Raw genomic sequence first — 19,651 nt, forward strand, 5'->3', positions numbered from 1 at the left:
CTTAGGAGATAGGTAGGGAACAAGGCCATATCTACACTCCTGGAAATGGAAAAAAGAACACATTGACACCGGTGTGTCAGACCCACCATACTTGCTCCGGACACTGCGAGAGGGCTGTACAAGCAATGATCACACGCACGGCACAGCGGACACACCAGGAACCACGGTGTTGGCCGTCGAATGGCGCTAGCTGGGCAGCATTTGTGCACCGCCGCCGTCAGTGTCAGCCAGTTTGCTGTGGCATACAGAGCTCCATCGCAGTCTTTAACACTGGTAGCATGCCGCGACAGCGTGGACGTGAACCGTATGTGCTGTTGACGGACTTTGAGCGAGGGCGTATAGTGGGCATGAGGGAGGCCGGGTGGACGTACCGCCGAATTGCTCAACACGTGGGGCGTGAGGTCTCCACAGTACATTGATGTTGTCGCCAGTGGTCGGCGGAAGGTGCACGTGCCCGTCGACCTGGGACCGGACAGCAGCGACGCACGGATGCACGCCAAGACCCAAGACCGTAGGATCCTACGCAGTGCCGTAGGGGACTGCACCGCCACTTCCCAGCAAGTTAGGGACACTGTTGATCCTGGGGTATCTGCGAGGACCATTCGCAACCGTCTCCATGAAGCTGGGCTACGGTCCCGCACACCGTTAGGCCGTCTTCCGCTCACGCCCCAACATCGTGCAGCCCACCTCCAGTGGTGTCGCGACAGGCGTGAATGGAGGGACGAATGGAGACGTGTCGTCTTCAGCGATGAGAGTTGCTTCTGCCTTGGTGCCAATGATGGTCGTATGAGTGGCGCCGTGCAGGTGAGCGCCACAATCAGGACTGCATACGACCGAGGCACACAGGGCCAACACCCGGCATCATGGTGTGGGGAGCGATCTCCTACACTGGCCGTACACCTCTGGTGATCGTCAAGAGGACACTGAATAGTGCACGGTACATCCAAACCGTCATCAAACCCATCGTTCTACCATTCCTAGACCGGCAAGGGAACTTGCTGTTCCAACAGGACAATGCACGTCCGCATGTATCTCGTGCTACCCAACGTGCTCTAGAAGGTGTAAGTCAACTACCCTGGCCAGCAAGATCTCCGGATCTGTTCCCCATTGAGCATGTTTGGGACTGGATGAAGCGTCTCACGCGGTCTGCACGTCCAGCACGAACACTGGTCCAACTGAGGTGCCAGGTGGAAATGGAATGGCAAGCCGTTCCACAGGACTACATCCAGCATCTCTACGATCGTCTCCATGGGAGAATAGCAGCCTGCATTGCTGCGAAAGGTGGATATACACTGTACTAGTGCCGACATTGTGCATGCTCTGTTGCCTGTGTCTATGTGCCTGTGGTTCTGTCAGTGTGATCATGTGATGTATCTGACCCCAGGAATGTGTCAGTAAGTTTCCCCTTCCTGGGACAATGAATTCACGGTGTTCTTATTTCGATTTCCAGGAGTGTACATGAAACACTAAAAAACCTAATGGAAGACCACTTCATTGAAATTTATATTGCAATATTTCCCTGCATAGTGAAAATCTTTATCTCTCCTCAGAACCACAACAGAAGACCCTCTCATGAGGTCTAAGTGACCTGCCTGTCCCTTTTTAACTATCCTTCCTCTTGCCCTAAAAAGGAACTATTTTTTAGCTATAACAAAAATTTCATCTCCTAAAGCTAAGTACTAGACAACAATTCTTGTAATGTGCACCACATAAGGAAATACGAAGTCTTTGAACATACCATGATATGCCTCCTGCTTCAGCTTCCCCTTTCACCAAACCTTGCCAGTATTTGTGAACGTCTTCAATTACATGATGAGCAAATTCTTGATTCTTTGCTTCACCATTAAATGCAAACTGATTTTCTGGTTTTCCATCTGGTATCTTGTAAATCTTAAACCACTCTACTGTTGCTTTCAGCAGGCCAGGGAAATGTTTCTCTACATCTCCAACATCTAAGACACATTTAGAATTTATCATTTTTCAGCTCATCATGATAAAAAACCAAGCACAGAAACAATTTGTTATAATTATAATATGTTATAATCGGTAGAAGTAGGTATGTGGTACAACTGTAGCAGAATGACAAATGCTTGAAAGGTAATGACAAATGATCTACATGAGGAGTCAGTCTGTAACTTCCTGGCAAATTAAAACTTTGTACCAGGCTTGTAATCGGGACCTCTGCCTTTTGCAGTTGAGTGTTTTGCTGACTGAGCTGCCAAAGCACAACTCACGAACCATCCTCACAGCTACACTTTCCCCCATAACTCGTCTCCTACCTTCACAGGAGAGCTTCTGTGAAGATTGGAAGGAATGAGATGAAGTAAAGCAGAGAGAATGGGTCATGAGTTGTGCCTGGGTAGCTCAGTCAGTAGAGCAGTTCCCTGTAGCAGGCGAAGGTCCTGAGTTCCAGTCTGTCATGCAAGTTTGGTCTCCCAAGAGGACTAGTATCAACACTCCATTGCCAAGTGAAAATTTCAGATATTAATCATTAACTTTTAAGTATTACTATTCTATGTACTATTGCAGTGTAATATTGTCATGAACATCAAAATATTTTTTTTAATTACACAAGAAACCACAGAGCCATCAAGAGAAAGCTCCTTAACATCCTGATTACACTATGATGCAGGCATGAATTATAACCCAGTCTTTGGAGTTCATTCTCTGTTCTCTTTTGATACATGAAGCACCTCCACAACACAAAAAAAGCAGTGGACATCTGAGTTAAAGACAAACACAGCACTGAAAACTGAAATGCAACATGTAAGGTATCAGACTGGAGGAAACCTTGACAAAATTTACTTGGAATGAGAAAATAATACTGTCAGTGTTCTACAACTACACCAGTAACACAAAAATTTCATCCAAATAAAATTCAAGATTGTTATTGAGGGGAGCAACTGAATATGAGATTATTTGCTTGTGCCCTCTACAGCCGAAGGCACAACATAGTGACTGCACATTAACTGGAATGTGTCTACCCTCAAGAACACAGACCAGCTAACATACTTCTCAGTGATGCTTGTCATGTACTTCATTCACAATCTATGTAACAAAACATAAAATAAGGTAACTGGAAGAAGCAGAATTCTTAGAAAGCTAATGGCACTTAAGTGGGATGTCAAACCTACTGTGCATAGAACCATCGCTTTAGTACTTTTCCACAACTAATTACGCTTGCCCTGTCTGGTCTAGACCAGTGTATGCAAAGGAGATCGATACAATTCTTAATGAAACCCCCTAGGCTGATCACAGGCTGTGTGAAGTGCATTCCACTGGAAAAACTACCAAGCTTTAGGTTTTGGCAGTCCCGAAGGGTAGCTCATGAATGTAATGAGCAGCTCAAAGGGACATATGGTGTTATCCACTATATGGTAGCCTCTATGGATTAAAGAGACTAAAATCAAGACATCAGTTCCTCAGTTACATCTTGGACAAACCCCGTCTGATACCCTATTTCAAAACATCCACCAGGTGATGTTGAATGACACTACATGTCGTGGGAAATGCAAAATTGTATCAGAACCCCTGGAAAACTTATCTGATAAAATGGGGCCTATTAGAACCTGGTAAGTGCAACAGCAGAGAAATATGAAACATGGATCATCATCTAACAAGCTGAAATTTCCCTGCACATTGCTCCTTAGATGATCTCTTGGTAAGCAAGTCTGAAGCTTTTGACTTGTCCCAGTACTGGGCCAAAAAATTAACATCTCTGGACAAAAAAAGCAGGGTAAAATAATTATGTGAAATTTTCCATATTCAACTCCTAATTTTTTGTGAACAGTTCTGAAGTAACATACCCTGAATGTTTATTTAAAGCAATCTAACAACCTTCACAGCAGAACATATAGTTTAATTCAGATATGAAGTATTGCAAGGATTCCACCACATAACTTTATATAGTTTAGAACCAACACTGCTCCCTTACACAATGCCACAAAACTTGTTTGCTGCCTCTAGCCAATGAGAAGCAAGTAGTCAATGTGTGTTTTTGCAGATCTGTAAAAGAAAATGTGGCCACCTTGGCAAAACAATTTAATTAAACAGGGTTTTCCTGCACAATAGTGTGGTGTATTACCTTGTTTATCTCACATGGTGGTCTTATCACAGTAACATGGTGAATTACACACACGTGTGAGTACATCATTGTTGAATGGTAGATAATGACAAATAACTCCAGGTGAGAAACCCATTCAACCTGAGACCCCAGGCACTTTATTCTTGAGTCATACCTTAGAATCGATGTCCTATTCACAAACATTATTGCTCTTGAGGAAGTAAGGTAATTATTTGGCATTGGAGTCCAGCCCATGGACTGGTATGGCATTTCTAAAAGCCCTGCTTTTTAGAAGATAAAATTTTAGCTTGAAACTGGAGAATCCACTAGGCAACAATGACTCTGGCCTGTTTCAACACTGACTTATGATAGTCAAGTTGTGAATAAATTGGGGTAAACTTGTTAAATGAAGTGGAATAGGAACACAACCACTTTTTGCGTGTTGGTGGATAAGGGATTGGTAATGTTGGAGCTACAAGGAAATGTATGGTCATCTAATTAGTAATGACAGGTACCTCCTGTTTCCAGGGGACCATGTTAATCGTAACTGACAAAATATTTTCTGACAAATCAGTATTTTCCTCAGCAGACAATTATCTGACAGTATACAGGGCAGACGGAGACACTCTAGACGTTAAATATATGAACAAGTCTTCTTGCATTGACCCTGTGTGTTTGGTAATGTGGAGTTGGATCTCGTCTTGTGGACTTTCAATAGTTCGTGAGAAAGATCAGAAATAAGAAAAATACTAGCAATATGGGGACTATGTTCTGAGGTAGGAAACCATCCCTATCATAACCAGGTCCAGTGCGAAAGTCAGTGACAGTGCAGGGATACTTTTCAGATCATAGGGTTATTTTTCTTGACTAATTACCACCTACAGCACTATGCATGATAAGTGGCCTGACCCCACACCGAGAAGGCCAAGGAAACTTGGAAATGTCACTCAAACCCTACTCCTACTTTTATCCCTTGCAAAATGCAGATGTCATTTAAGCACAAGGCCTTTTCAGGCCCAAAAATATTGTAAGAACTGCAATCTCTTTGCCCTGTCAATTTTATGCTCAAGATATGCAACACACTACAGCAATAACAAAAAAGTCTGCCAGGGTGATCTGAACTACACAGCCATGTTTGAATTATCTGACAAGCCAACAGCTAGTTGTACCTAATACTGATTTTACTAATAAGTAATTTCTTACCAATGTGATATTAGGAATTATACTGTGCACCATTTCTTATATATTTGTATGGCATGTGCCCTTATGCCGAGTGTCAACAAGGTTTATTCAAAGTTACAGATGTTCTGTACCTTCTGGGTAACTTAGTGGAAAATTCAAATCTGGTTACTACTTTTGTGTTGTCACATCCATTTTTATGGAGTATTTTTAGTGGAACTGAAATTTTCACGAGTTGTTACTGAAGACCTGGTAATTTACGAAAATTTAATGATTAGGGAAATTATGACACATTAAAATGCTTGTGAAAGTGTCTAATAATAGAACTAGCAGATAAATCCGCAAATCACACTGCAGCAGGACACACACACACACACACACACACACACACACACACACACACACACACACAAATGTCCAAGCTTTCCAAGCTTTCGGATCCAGTGGCGGTGGCAGCTCCTCCTGGCACAAGGGTTAAAGGGAAAGAAGAAAGATGATGGAAAAGGACTGTCAATGTTTAGAAAATAACAGATTTATGGAGAAGTCACCCAGAACCATAGCTGTCAACCTTGAGAGGAGGATGCTAGTGATCACAATGCAGACATGGATGGGAGACCGGACCCCCTCCACTGCCCATCCCCTCCCTCCCTATGCTCCAGGAAATTTAAAAATTTACTCTGGTTTAGGCCTTTGAACACTACACTTCAAACATTTTCCAACTTTAAAGAAGATGATGTTATGGTTTTCAGTCCTGAGACTTGTTTGATGCAGCTCTCCATACTGCTCTATCCTGTGCAAGCTTTATCTCCCAGTACTTACTGCAACCTACATCCTTCTGAATCTGCTTAGTGTAGTCATCTCTGTCTCCCTCTACAATTTTTACCCTCCACACGCCCTCCAATGCTAAATTTGTGATCCCTTGATGCCTCAGAACATGTCCTACCACCCAGCCCCTTCTTCTGGTCAAGTTGTCCCACGAACTCCTCTCCCCAATTCTATTCAATACCTCTTCATTAGTTATGTGATATACCCATCTAATCTTCAGCATTCTTCTATAGCACCACATTTCGAAAGCTTCTATTCTCTTCTTGTCCGAACTAGTTAACGTCCATGTTTCACTTCCGTACATAGCTACACTCCATAAAAGTACTTTCAGAAACTACTCCCTGACACTTAAATCTGTACTTGATGTTAAATTTCTCTTTTTCAGAAACGCTTTCCTTGCCATTGCCAGTCTACATTTTATATCCTCTACTTCGACAATAATCAGTTACTTTGCTCCCCAAATAGCAAAACTCATTTACTACTTTAAGTGTCTCATTTCCTTATATAATTCCGGCAGCATCACGCAAGTTAACTCTACTACATTCCTTTATCCTCGTTTTGCTTTTGTTCATGTTCATCTTATATCCTCCTTTCAAGACACTATTCATTCTGTTCAACTGCTCTTCCTAGTCCTTTGCTGTCTGACAGAATTACAATGTCATCGGCGAACCTCAGATTTTATTTCTTCTCCATGGGTTTTAATACCCACTCGAAATTTTTCTTTTGTTTCCTTTACTGGTTGCTCAACATACAGATTGAATAACATTGGGGAGAGGCTACAACCCTGTCTCACTCCCTTCCCAACCACTGCTTCCCTTTCATGCCCCTCGACTCATAACTGCCATCTGGTTCCTATATAAATTGTAAATAGCATTTCGCTCCCTGTATTTGACCCCTGCCTGAAAGAGTATTCCAGCCAACATTGTCAAAAGCTTTCTCTATGTCTACAAATGCTAGAAACGTAGGTTTGCTTTTCCTTAATCTTTCTTGTAAGATTAAAGAATATACATCTAACATATATTTATTTTTATGTTTCACATTAAAATATCTCCAAATTACCATTTTCAATAAACAAAATTTCCTTAGTATCAATGTCACTCACTCCCAATTAATGTGATTTATGGAATATAGTTGCTGACTTAACTCCTCTCCCCCTGACCCATCATATTTAATAATTAAAAGTGCTAATGACAAATTTTTTACCAGTCATAACAAATCCTGTTGCTGCTGCTGCAGTATTGGGGAACAAGGGACTTAATTTCTGCAGCTACATCGTTACTCTGCAATTCATCCTTAACTGCCTTGCTGAAGGTCCATTGAATTATTTTCATACTACTACTATACCATTCCACTCTCAAATGGCACGTGGGGAAAAGGAAGCCCTAAATCTTTCTGTTAGAGCTATCATTTCTCTTATTTTATTACGATGATCATTTCTCCCTAGGTCGGTGGATGTCAACAAAATATTTTCGCATTCGGAAGAGAAATTTGTGTCTGAAATTTCGTAAACAGATGTCGTAAAGAAAAACACCTTTGTTTCCGTGACTGCCACCCCAACTCACTTATCATATCAGTGACACACTCACCCCTACTGCACAATAAAACTGAACGAGCTGCTGTTCTTTGCACTTTTTCTGTCCTCAATCAATCCTACCTGGTAAGGATCACATACTGCATAGCAATATTCCAGCAGAGGACGGAAAAGTGTAGGCTGTTTCTTTAGTGGGTTTGTCACATCTTCCAAGTGTTCTGCCAACAAAGCGCAGTCTTGGTTTCGCCTTCCCCACAATATTACCTATGTGGTCTTTCCAATTTAAGTTGCTTGTAATTGTAATTACTAGGTATTTAGTCGAAATTGACAGCCTTTAGATTAGTGCGATATATCATGCACCCAAAATTTATCAGATTTCTTTAGTACCCACGTACATGACCTTGCACTGTTCTTCGTTCAGTGCTAATGGCCACTTTTCGCACCATACAGAAAGTCTCTCTTCTTCATTTGGTAATTGGAATTTATTGTCTGGTGATTTTACTGGACAGTAAATTACAGAATCATCTGCTAACAATCGAAGGGGGCTGATCAGATTATCACCTAGATCATTTATATAAATCAGGAACAGCAGAGGGCCTATGACACTACCTTGCAGAACACCAGATGTCACTTCTTTCTACTCAATCATTTACGTCTATCACTATGAACTGTGACGTCTGAGAGGAAGTCACAAACCCAGTCACACAACTGAGATGATACTCCATATGCACACAATTTGATTAATAGTCGATGTGAAAAACTGCATTAACAGCCTTCTAGAAATCTAGGAATATAGAATCGATCTGAGATCCCTTGTCAACAGCACTCACTACTTAATTGGAATAAAGAGCTAGCCATGTTGCACAAGAACGATATTTTCTGAATCAGTGTTGGTTGTGTAGCAATAAGTCATTTTCTTCAAGGTGATTCATGATGTTTGAGTACAGTATATGCTCCAAAATCCTACTGCGAACTAAGGTCAGTGATATGGGTCTGTAATTCAATGGGTTACTCCTATTTCCTTTCTTGAATATTGGTGTGATCTGTGCTACTTTCCAGTCTTTAGGAGCAGACCTTTCGTCAAGTGAGCAGCTGTATATGATAGCTAAGAAAGGCACTACTGTGTCTGCATACTCTGAGAGGAACCTGATTGGTATACCAACTGGACCTGAAGACTAGCCTTTCTCAAGTGACTGAGTTGCTTCACAACACCTAAGGTGTCTACTTTTATGTCATTCATGCTAACAGCTGTTCTAGTTTCAAATTCTGGAATATTTACTTCATCTTCTTTTGTGAGGGAATTACAAAAATCTGTATTTATTAACTCCGCTTTAGTGGCACCATCATCAGTGACATTTCGATCGCTATTGCGCAGTGACGGTATTGGCTGTTTTTGCCACTGATGTACTTTTTTTATCTAAGGTCTTCGATCAAAGACTGGTTTAATGCAGCTCTCTGTGCTATCCTATCCTGTGCAAGCTGCTGCTTATTTGATTAACTACTGTTACATACATCCTTCTGAATCTGCTTAGTGTATTCATCCCTAGTGTGCCTTATAACGTGCAAGGCTGAATCCTTCTATTAGTGTCACTTAAAGTTCGCATCACAACCTGATGTAGTGAAACATTTCCTCACCCAGCACATAGTGCGCAGTGTTCCTGATTTACCTTTCTTTGCTTATTCAATACTGTCTTCTCGGTAGCTCCGCCCGTCTCACCTAAATCACACTGCAATTAAGAAGCCAGGATCCTACAATATGTTTTCCAAAATCAAAAGTCAAGACCATATTCATTGTTGAACACTTATGACAATCACAGTGCGATTTATTTATTATCACTCACACACAAAATTCATGTGACCAGGCCTCTTACACTTAATAATCGTCACATTAGGTAGCCCAAGAACTTCCAGTCTTTAACAATGTTCACAATACGCGTTAAATGTTCAAAGCCGAATACAATTACACTTTTTTGGTTCCGACCGGAAAAGTTAAGCTTCTGTTTCAAGTATTATCACATCACATTCTGGCACCGACTTGTCGCAATTTTGCTCCATGAGAATCTGACTAAGAATTGCACCAGCTCGGACCCAATATAGACAAGTGTTTGAGTATTTGACTATTTCTGTTAATATATTATACTTTATAATTTCCCAGGGTTAAAATGATCGTTTTTAATTGATTTTGTTACTTAAATAACGTGAGTGAGCTGTATCAATTTAAATACGTAGACCTAACTTATGCATCCACAGTGGGAATTCCCGACTTATAACCATGGCAGCCCTCTTTAACATTAATTTTTACTTATTCAAATTTAATTAATTCTTAATTAATGCACTTCAAGTTGAGACTGGAGTAATTTTATGTAGATAAATATATGTAGCAAAAGTATCAAAACAGATCTATGAATTATTCAGTAGTTTGGTCACAACTGGCACAAAGTCATACAGGATAGAGATTTCAAGTCTTAATATCTATTCAACTAATACACTTTACGTTACACACTTTGCTGGAATCACTAAAATTTAGGCTCTTTTGGATGCCGTCTTATAGCTGAATTTGATCTATTAGCTCACTCAAATTTTACTTAATATGTATTGCACAATATACGTCATTGTTTGTAACTTTTAATAGGATGCATTTCCAATAAAACTAATTAGCTCATTACTTTCAGAATAGACATTAGAATGTACTGAAATAAATAGATTTTACAAGAGGAATTTTAATTAAACTATTTCTGAATTCTCTGCTATGAGGCTAAAGGCCACAGAATCTGTAGTCGGGAGGGGGGGGGGGGGAGAAACTAAGTTACTGAACAAGTGTAAAACCAAAACACGATAGCAGTGGGCAACCCTGCTTCGTTACAGCCTCTATGACTTTTACCCTCCACACTTCCCTCCCATGCTACATTGATTATCCCTTGATGCCACAGAATGTGTCCTATGAACAGATTCTTCTAGTCAAGATGTGCCACAAATTCCTGTTCTCCCCAATTCTATTCAGTAACTCATTAGTTACTTGATCTACCCATCTAATCTTCAGCATTGTTCTGTATTATCACATTTTGAAAGCTTCTGTTGTCTTCTTGCCTGAATTGTTTATTGTCCATGTTTCACTTCCATACAAATACTTTCTGGAAGGACTTCCTGACAAATCTATACCCCTTGTTAACACATTTCCCCTCGTGATAACATCCTGAGTAGTCTCCATCCAGAGATCTGAATAGGGGACTGTTTTACCTCCAAAATATTTTACCCAACAGGATGTCATTTAACCATACAGTAAAACTGCATGCCCTCCAGAGAAATTACAGATGTAATTTACCCTTGCTTTCAGCTGCTCTCATTACCACCACAGCAAGGCCGTTTTCATTTATGTTCCAAGGCCAGATCAGTCAATTATCCAGATTGTTACCTCTGAATCTACTGAAAAGGCTGCTGCCCCTCTTCAGGAACCACAAGTTTGTCTGGCCTCTCAACAGCTATCCCTCCATTGTGCTACAGATATCCCTCCGTTGTGGTTGCACCTACAGTACAGCTATCTCTATCACTGATGCATGTAAGCCTCCTCACCAACGGCAACGTCCATGGTTCATTTGAAGGGGGAGGGGAGGGGCACTCTGCCCCATAGTGACAAATTTGTAATTTTGCTTCTTGTCCACTATTTTGGTTGGTTGGTTGGTTTGTGGGGGTTAAAGGGACCAGACTACTTAGGTCATTGGTCCCTTGTTCCACGACCATAATAATACACGAAGGAAAGTCCAACAAGCAATAAACACATAACGGAGACGACAAGGGACGACACAGTACAAGAAAGACATAGACGAAGACTAGAGAAAAGAGATTAAAAGACACACAGAGTGCGACGGTCATTGGCCGACCATGAAAATAAAACTGAAAAGGCCAACAACCAAGGGACACATTAAAACACCACAAACTAAAACCCCAGGCCAAAAGCCACAGTCGACACTAAAAAAAATAAAAAGGGACTCTCATATTGAATGATAAAAACCCCCTGCTCGAATAAAACGGAGAACAGTCAGCCATAGTAGAGTCATCGGTTAAAAGAGCAGGGAGTGTATCAGGCAGCGCGAACGTCTGCCTGAGGGCAGTTAAAAGTGGGCAGTCTAGTAAGACGTGTACCACGGTCAGGGCCAATCCGCAGCGACAGAGAGGCGGGTCGTCACGGCACAAGAGATACGCGTGCGTGAGCCAGGTATGTCCTATGCGGAGCCGGCAGAGGACGACAGCGTCCTTGCGAGACCCCCGCATGGAGGAGCGCCACACACTGGTTGTCTCCTTAACTGCCCGAAGTTTGTTGGGAGAGGGCAGGGTGCGCCACTCATCACGCCAAGCAGCAAGGACCTGCCGCAATACGGATCGGATGTCACTCTCTAAAAGACCGATCTCCATTGCCGGGGAACTGACCGCCTGTTTCGCCAGTTCGTCAACCCGCTCGTTACCCGGGATGCCGACGTGACCCGGGGACCAAACAAAGGTGACAGAGCGGCCGCAACGGACGAGAGTATGGAGGGACTCCTGGATGGCCATCACCAGACGGGAACGAGGGAAACACTGGTCAAGAGCTCGTAAACCGCTCAGGGAGTCACTACAGATGACAAAGGACTCACCTGAGCGGGAGCGGAGAAACTCTAGGGCACGATAGATGGCAACCAACTCGGCAGTGTATACACTGGAGCCAGCTGCCAATGACCGTTGCTCACAATCCCGTAGAGTGAGAGCGTAACCAGTGTGACCAGAGACCACCGAACCGTCGGTGTAGGCCACCGCCGCGTTCGGAAACTCGGCCAGGATGGAAAGAAAGTGGCGGCGGAGGGCCTCCGGACCCTGTGCCAAGTCGAGCCGAAGGCACGGTCGGGGCACACTCCACGGGGGCAGACGGAGATTGGCCCGGAAAACAGGCGGCAGAGGAAAAAAGTCAAGGCCACGGAGAAGGTCCCGGAGGCGAACCGCAATGGGACACCCTGACCGGGGCCGCCTGTCTGGAACATGGACGATCGAGCGCGGGAACAGGAGACGGTAGTTTGGATGCCCTGGCATGCTATAAACGTGCGCGGCATAGGCGGCCAGAAGGCGGTCACGCCGGAACCGCAATGGAGGGACACCAGCCTCCACAAGTATGCTGTCGACGGGGCTTGTCCGGAACGCTCCCGTGGCGAGGCGGATCCCGCAGTGGTGTATGGGATCCAGCAATCGCAATGCTGAAGGCGAGGCAGAACCGTACGCCACACACCCATAATCAAGGCGGGACTGGATCAGCGCTTGATATAGGTGGAGGAGGGTGGACCGGTCGGCACCCCACCTGGTGTGGCTTAAGCAACGGAGAGCGTTTAAGTGCCGCCAGCATGTTTGCTTCAGCTGCCTAATATGGGGCAGCCAAGTCAACCGGGTATCGAACACCAGTCCCAAGAACCGATGCGTCGCGACCACAGCAAGAGGTTCACCGTCAAGGTAAAGGCGCGGCTCAGGGTGAACCGTGCGACGCCGGCAGAAATGCATAATGCAGGTCTTCGCGGCCGAAAACTGGAAGCCGTGCGCTACAGCCCATGACTGCGCCTTGCGGATGGCACCTTGCAGCTGCCGTTCAGCAGCGGCGATGCCACTGGAGCTGTAATATAGGCAGAAGTCGTCCGCATATAAAGAAGCCGCGACGGACGACCCCACCGCCTCAACGAGCCCATTGATGGCAATTAAAAACAGGGACACACTGAGGACAGACCCCTGTGGGACCCCGTTCTCCTGGACCCGGGAGGAACTATGCGACGCAGCTACTTGCACGCGGAAGGAACGATACGAAAGAAAATTCTGAATAAAAATCGGGAGCGGGCCCCTAAGGCCCCACCCATGAAGTGTGGCCAGGATGTGATGGCGCCAAGTCGTATCGTATGCCTTCCGCATGTCGAAGAAGACGGCAACCAGATGTTGGCGGTGCGCAAAGGCTGTACGGATGGCAGACTCCAGGGAGACTAGATTATCGACGGCAGAGCGGCCTTTACGGAACCCACCCTGAGACGGAGCCAGAAGGCCCCGAGACTCGAGGAGCCAACTCAACCTCCGGCTCACCATACGTTCCAGCAACTTGCAAGGAACGTTGGTGAGGCTTATGGGGCGATAGCTGTCCACCTCCAGCGGGTTCTTGCCAGGTTTCAATACGGGGAGGACTATGCTTTCCCGCCATTGAGACGGGAAAACACCCTCGACCCAGACGCGATTGAAAAGATCTAGGAGGCGTCGCTGGCAAGGCACTGAGAGGTGTTTCAGCATCTGGCTGTGAATGCGGTCTGGTCCAGGAGCCGTATCAGGGCAAGCAGAAAGTGCGCTCTGGAATTCCCATTCGCTGAAAGGAGCATTGTACGACTCCGCGTGGCGCGTGTGAAAGGAAAGCCTCCGACTTTCCAACCGCTCTTTCCGGGAGCGGAAGGCCAACGGGTAATTCGTTGACGCGGAACACTGAGCAAAATGCTCTGCTAACCGGTCCGCAATCGTGTCGGAGTCAGTGCACACTGCTCCATTCAGCGAAAGCCCAGGGACAGAGACAGGTGGCCGATAGCCTTGGAGTCGCCGAATCTTGGCCCAAACCTGCGATGCAGAGGTACGGACGCCAATGGTGGAAACATAACGTTCCCAGCACTCCTGCTTCCGTTGGCGAATAAGGCGTCGGGCTCGGGCGCGGAACTGTTTAAAAGCAATGAGGGTCTCCAATGACGGGTGCCGCTTATGGCGCTGAAGAGCCCGCCGGCGATCTCGAATCGCCTCTGCGATCTCGGGCGACCACCACGGCACAGTCCTCCGCCGAGGTGACCCGGATGTACAGGGAATCACAGATGCCGCCGCAGAAACGATGCTAGTGGTGACCGACTGAACCACCGCATCAATCGTATCAGTGGAAGGAGGTGCGATCACTGCGACAGATGTAAATAAGTCCCAATCAGCCTTATTCAGAGCCCATCTGGAGGGGCGTTCAGAAGAGTGACGCTGTGGCAGTGACAGAAAGATGGGGAAATGGTCACTACCACATAAGTCGTCATGGACCCTCCAGTGGATGGATGGTGAAAGTCCGGGGCTGCAAATAGAAAGGTCAATGGCCGAAAACGAGCCATGGACCGCACTAAAGTGGGTCGCCTCTCCCGTGTTTAAAAGGCAGAGGTCAAGCTGTGACAGAAGAGTCTCGACATCTCTGCCCCGCCCAGTAATCGCGGCGCTACCCCACAAGGGGTTATGGGCGTTAAAGTCGCCCAGCAACACAAAGGGAGGCGGCAGTTGTCCTATCAATGCAGCCAACACATGACGAGAGACATCACCATCCGGCGGAAGGTACAAACTGCAGACAGTAATAGGCTGAGGCGTCCACATCCTTACAGCGACAGCCTCTAAGGGTGTATGAAGAGGCACACACTCGCTGTAGATAGAGTTAAGGACGTAGACGCAGACTCCACCAGACACCCTCTCATAAGCTGCCCGGTTCTTATAATAACCCCGATACCCTCGTAGGGCAGGGGTCCGCATTGCCGGAAACCACGTTTCCTGGAGGGCAATGCAGAAGAAAGGGTGACTGCTGACGAGTTGGCGGAGCTCAGCAAGGTGGTGGAAAAAACCGCTGCAGTTCCACTGGAGAATCACTTTGTCCATGGGCGAAATAGGCGTGAAGGGACCGAGGAGGCAGATCACGTCACTGGGTCACCTGCTGTCACCGATCGAGGACCAGTACAATCGGCGTCCTTGGCGTCTGAGGGTATGGCGAGATCCAGGTCCTCAGCGGATGCCAGGATCTCCACCTCATCCCCAGACGCAGAGCCTGTATGGAGCGGTGGGGTGGATGCCACCGCGCGTTCCTTGGCCTTAGAGGCCTCCTTCTTCGTCTTCTCTCTCTGCTCCTTGGGCTTTACTGGCTGGGAGGGCTCCACTGAGTCAGTCTCCGGGACGGAGGAGGAGCGGGAAGCCCTGCGACCAGCCGCTGGCCTGCTTTTCAGCCATTGGCTGACGTCACCCTTCCCAGAGGTGGAAACCTGGGAAGGGAGGGACCCGAGGGATCCCTTGCGAGGCAGAGTCGCCGAAGAAGTCGGACGCTTCTCCGGCTTAGAGTTGGGGACTTGTGTCCCCGATGGTTGGGGGGTTGTTGCTCCTGAGGTAGGTGGTGCAGGAGCAACAGATGGGGAAGTGCCCCCCACCATCAAGGGGGCAGGTGTAGTATTCCGGCTCAGAGTGTTCAGTGGAATCGGTGCAGCAGATGACAAAACTACTGTTTTGGCAGCGGTGGCATAGGAGCTGGTCAGAGCCACAGGATGTAGCCTCTCGTATTTCCGCTTAGCCTCAGTATAGGTCATGCGGTCCAGGGCCTTATATTCCATGATCCTTCGTTCTTTCAGTAGAACCTTGCAGTCTGGCGAGCAAGGGGAATGGTGTTCGCCGCAGTTCACACAGATGGGAGGCGGCGCACATGCAGTATTAGGATGGGAAGGGCGTCCACAATCTCTGCATGTCATGCTGGAAGTACACCGAGATGACATGTGGCCGAACTTCCAGTATTTGAAACACCTCATTGGGGGAGGGATATAGGGCTTCACATCACATCGGTAGACCATCACCTTGACCTTTTCGGGTAGGACGTCACCCTCGAAGGCCAAGATGAAGGCACCGGTGGCTACCTGATTATCCCTCGGACCCCGATGGACGCGCCGGACGAAGTGAACACCCCGCCGTTCTAAATTGGCGCGTAGCTCGTCGTCCGACTGCAAGAGTAGGTCCCTATGGAATATAATGCCCTGGACCATGTTGAGACTCTTATGGGGTGTGATCGTGACGGAAACATCCCCCAACTTGTCACAAGCGAGTAACCGCCGTGACTGTGCAGAGGACGCCGTTTTGATCAATACTGCCCCAGAGCGCATTTTGGACAAGCCCTCCACCTCCCCAAACTTGTCCTCCAAGTGCTCGACAAAAAACTGAGGCTTGGTCGCCATAAACGATTCCCCATCGACTCGTGTACAGACTAAATAGCGAGGTGAATAAGTTTCGCTGCCAACCGTAGCCTTTCGTTCCTCCCATGGTGTGGCCAGGGAGGGGAACGATTGTGGATCATATGCCTGAGCGTTGTATTGAGGCCGAGAACGCTTAGAGACTGCTGGCGGCTGGCCGCCAGCAAGAGATGATTTACCACGCTTCATCGCGGGTCATCCGCCCTGATGCCACCTACTCCGACCAAGGGCCCTCCCCACGGGCGCCACCCAGCCTCAGCAACGACCACCTGGCGGGATGGCCATTGCCGGGAGTCCCGATGCCCCAAGGAGACAGGCATCTACTCCTTGGCATACGCGGGGAGTTAACGGCGCAGGCATCAGTAGAGCGATCCCTGTGTTGTCAGGGGGCTACAACCGACAGGGTACATGGCGGCCCCACCACAACGGACTGGCTACCGTGCTGGATTTCAGGTGAAATGTAGCCCATGATCGTCATTGGTGCATAAAGCGACACAGCAGAGCAGACTGCAAAAACCGCACCCAAGAACAAAGCCACGCCCTAGAGATGGTGAGTGGGCGGGACAGCTATGCGACGACGACCAACCAAGCTAGAGATGGTAATGAGCGATGGACACATTGCACCTTGTAAGGCGCCCTTCCCCAATCAGCTCGCTCTTCGGAAGAATTTAGAAGATGGAGGTCAAACCCGGTAGGGGACCATCACATAAGGCCGAAACGTTTGAGACTCCTTTTAGTCGCCTCTTACGACAGGCAGGAATACCGTGGGCCTATTCTTACCCCCGAACCCACAGGGGGGTGTCCACTATTTTGTAAAGGAACACAGGGAAAGACAACACACAACACTACAGGCAGCAGAATTTGGCAATAGCACACCAGGAATATTGTCTCTCTGATCTATAGTGACACAGCCGTCGAAGACTTGTTTTGCATTGCTAACATGTTGACAACATATTGCGAACCTCATTAGCCAGTACTGGCTTCGAAAAATGTTTCAGAGCATGTTTCGAACTCTGTGTACACCCACCATTAGTGAACTGCGGTGATGAAATAATTCACTGACAGGTTTATTGCATACTGAGGAAGGAAATTGTTACACACTATAAATCATTTTATTAGCTTGTTATTAATGAAACAAATCAATACCTTTTTCAAGTTTTTTGAAAGTCAAATTTTAAGATGTGTATTTGTGTAACTTTTCAGTAACTTCCTGTAACTCTGTAATTAAGGTGCTGGCAGCCGTGCAGAACCTTATGGTAAGCCTGCCCTCACCCAGGGTTCTGGGGCATTTTTCCGTAATTCTCCTTATTTCCTAAACCTTGTCAGTTCTTTTACTTTGTCCCTCTTCCTTCCTTCTTCCACCAGCAGGGGGATCTAGTGGCTCTGAAAGCTTGCACATTTTGCTGACTTGAGTTTTATCCTGGTGCCACTTGAAGAGCAGATTTTTGTTTATCTAATTATACTATATTTTCAAAAAGTTCATTATTTTCTTTCTTGAAATCTAAATTGAAAAGATTTGAAACCACAAATTTGCTTGCCAAAATTTATTTCAATAGGAAATTCTGTCTAGCACTAGTCATGTGAAGAAAGAACTGTGAGGAATATGCCCTTTAACAGAATTAAGAACAAATGTCTTAACTGCTGAGACTTTTTTGCTGTTATAAAGTAAATTAAGGAGAATAAAACAGAATGCACACAGGGGTATGAGACATTTTCCACATATAACACGAAAACCATGCTTGAGTTGATGACATACTAAAAAATCAAATTATTTCTATACTATTCTAGATACTTCCTTGTAGTAACATTAATAAAAATGTATGTAATATTTACTACACCTATTTCTGTAATACAATCCAATACAACACAAGCCTACCTTTCAGCTGATCAGCAGCAGGATCATTAACATCAATTGCAATGATCTTCCAGTCGGTCTCACCTGCCAATACAAAAATTTAAATTAACAATCAAACTTGCATGTGATTTCAATATGCCTGTCACTGCACATTCACATTCAAACATCTCAAATTGAACGTTTTACGCAAACAACATGTAATGTACCCCCCCCCCCCCCCCCCCCACAGTTATTACATATATGTCTGTAAGTGGATCTAAATTTTATCTGCAGTCAGAATATGGAAATCTTGAACTATCGTTCTGCTCCTTCCAATAATAATTCTTTTCCTTTACATTCCACTGTGTTACAAAACAATTGCATGAATAGAACTCGCTAACTAACCAAAATATTGAACATACCACATTTCTCATCCATTTATTAATAAGGTGGTGGTTTTCAATCCAATAATTACAATGATGAATTTTGCTTCGTTGGAAGCAGTCTTAATGACAACAAGCTCTTATTTCATTACTTCCAGTAACAAGGATAAATGGATTTACTAAAATTAAATCAAGTGCTAAGAAACAAGTCCAAGCAGTAGATGAAATTTGCTATTTGGACAGCAAAGTAACTGATAATGGCTGAAGCAGAGGAAGTAAAATGCAGATTGCTAGTGACAAGGAAAGCATTACTAAAGAAGACAACTTTGTTAACATCAAAAATAAAATGAAGTTTTAGACAATCTCTTCTGTTGTTTGTGTGGAATGAAACATGGACAACACACAGTTCACCGTATTTACTCAAATCTAAGCCACACTTTTTTCCGGTTCTGTAATCCAAAAAACCACCTGCAGCTTAGAATCAAGTGCAAAGTAAGCAAAGTCCTGAGAAATGTTGGTAAGTGCCGCCACAACTAACTTCTACCATCTAATATATGTAATGCTACACAGGCATGCTTTGCAGGCACAAAGATGAATACTGGCACCACAATCTCTGCATCAGTAAATAAATTAAAAAAAGGTGTAAGACTAGTTTTTTTCTCTCCATTCCCAGTTTCGACCACTGCATTTTCATACAATATCCAACAAAGTAAATAAAAATTCTATATTATTCATCTTTGAATGTAGAAGTCTCAAATATTTGTAGCAACAAAAATAAATTTCTTTACACAAAAATACCAATAATGCACAAGGATTTAGGATTGTTGCCCAAGTTGATACACT

The 19,651-nt window shown here is 45.2% G+C and overlaps 1 protein-coding gene across 4 annotated transcripts in view; it reads right to left on the reverse strand.

Annotated features, from left to right (window-relative positions):
* Positions 1-19,651, reverse strand: part of LOC126281968 (inorganic pyrophosphatase) — a 132,712-nt gene that overhangs the window by 16,849 nt on the left and 96,212 nt on the right. For all 4 annotated transcript variants that reach the window (XM_049981364.1, XM_049981355.1, XM_049981372.1 and 1 more), the window contains 2 exons: positions 18,468-18,530; positions 1,739-1,952 (listed from right to left, as the gene is read on the reverse strand). In XM_049981364.1, the coding sequence (XP_049837321.1) occupies positions 1,739-1,952; positions 18,468-18,530 (277 nt within the window). The remainder of the gene's footprint in view (positions 1-1,738; positions 1,953-18,467; positions 18,531-19,651) is intronic.

The sequence above is a fragment of the Schistocerca gregaria genome, chromosome 1 (genome assembly GCF_023897955.1).
Source record: "Schistocerca gregaria isolate iqSchGreg1 chromosome 1, iqSchGreg1.2, whole genome shotgun sequence".
Lineage (NCBI taxonomy): Eukaryota > Metazoa > Arthropoda > Insecta > Orthoptera > Acrididae > Schistocerca > Schistocerca gregaria.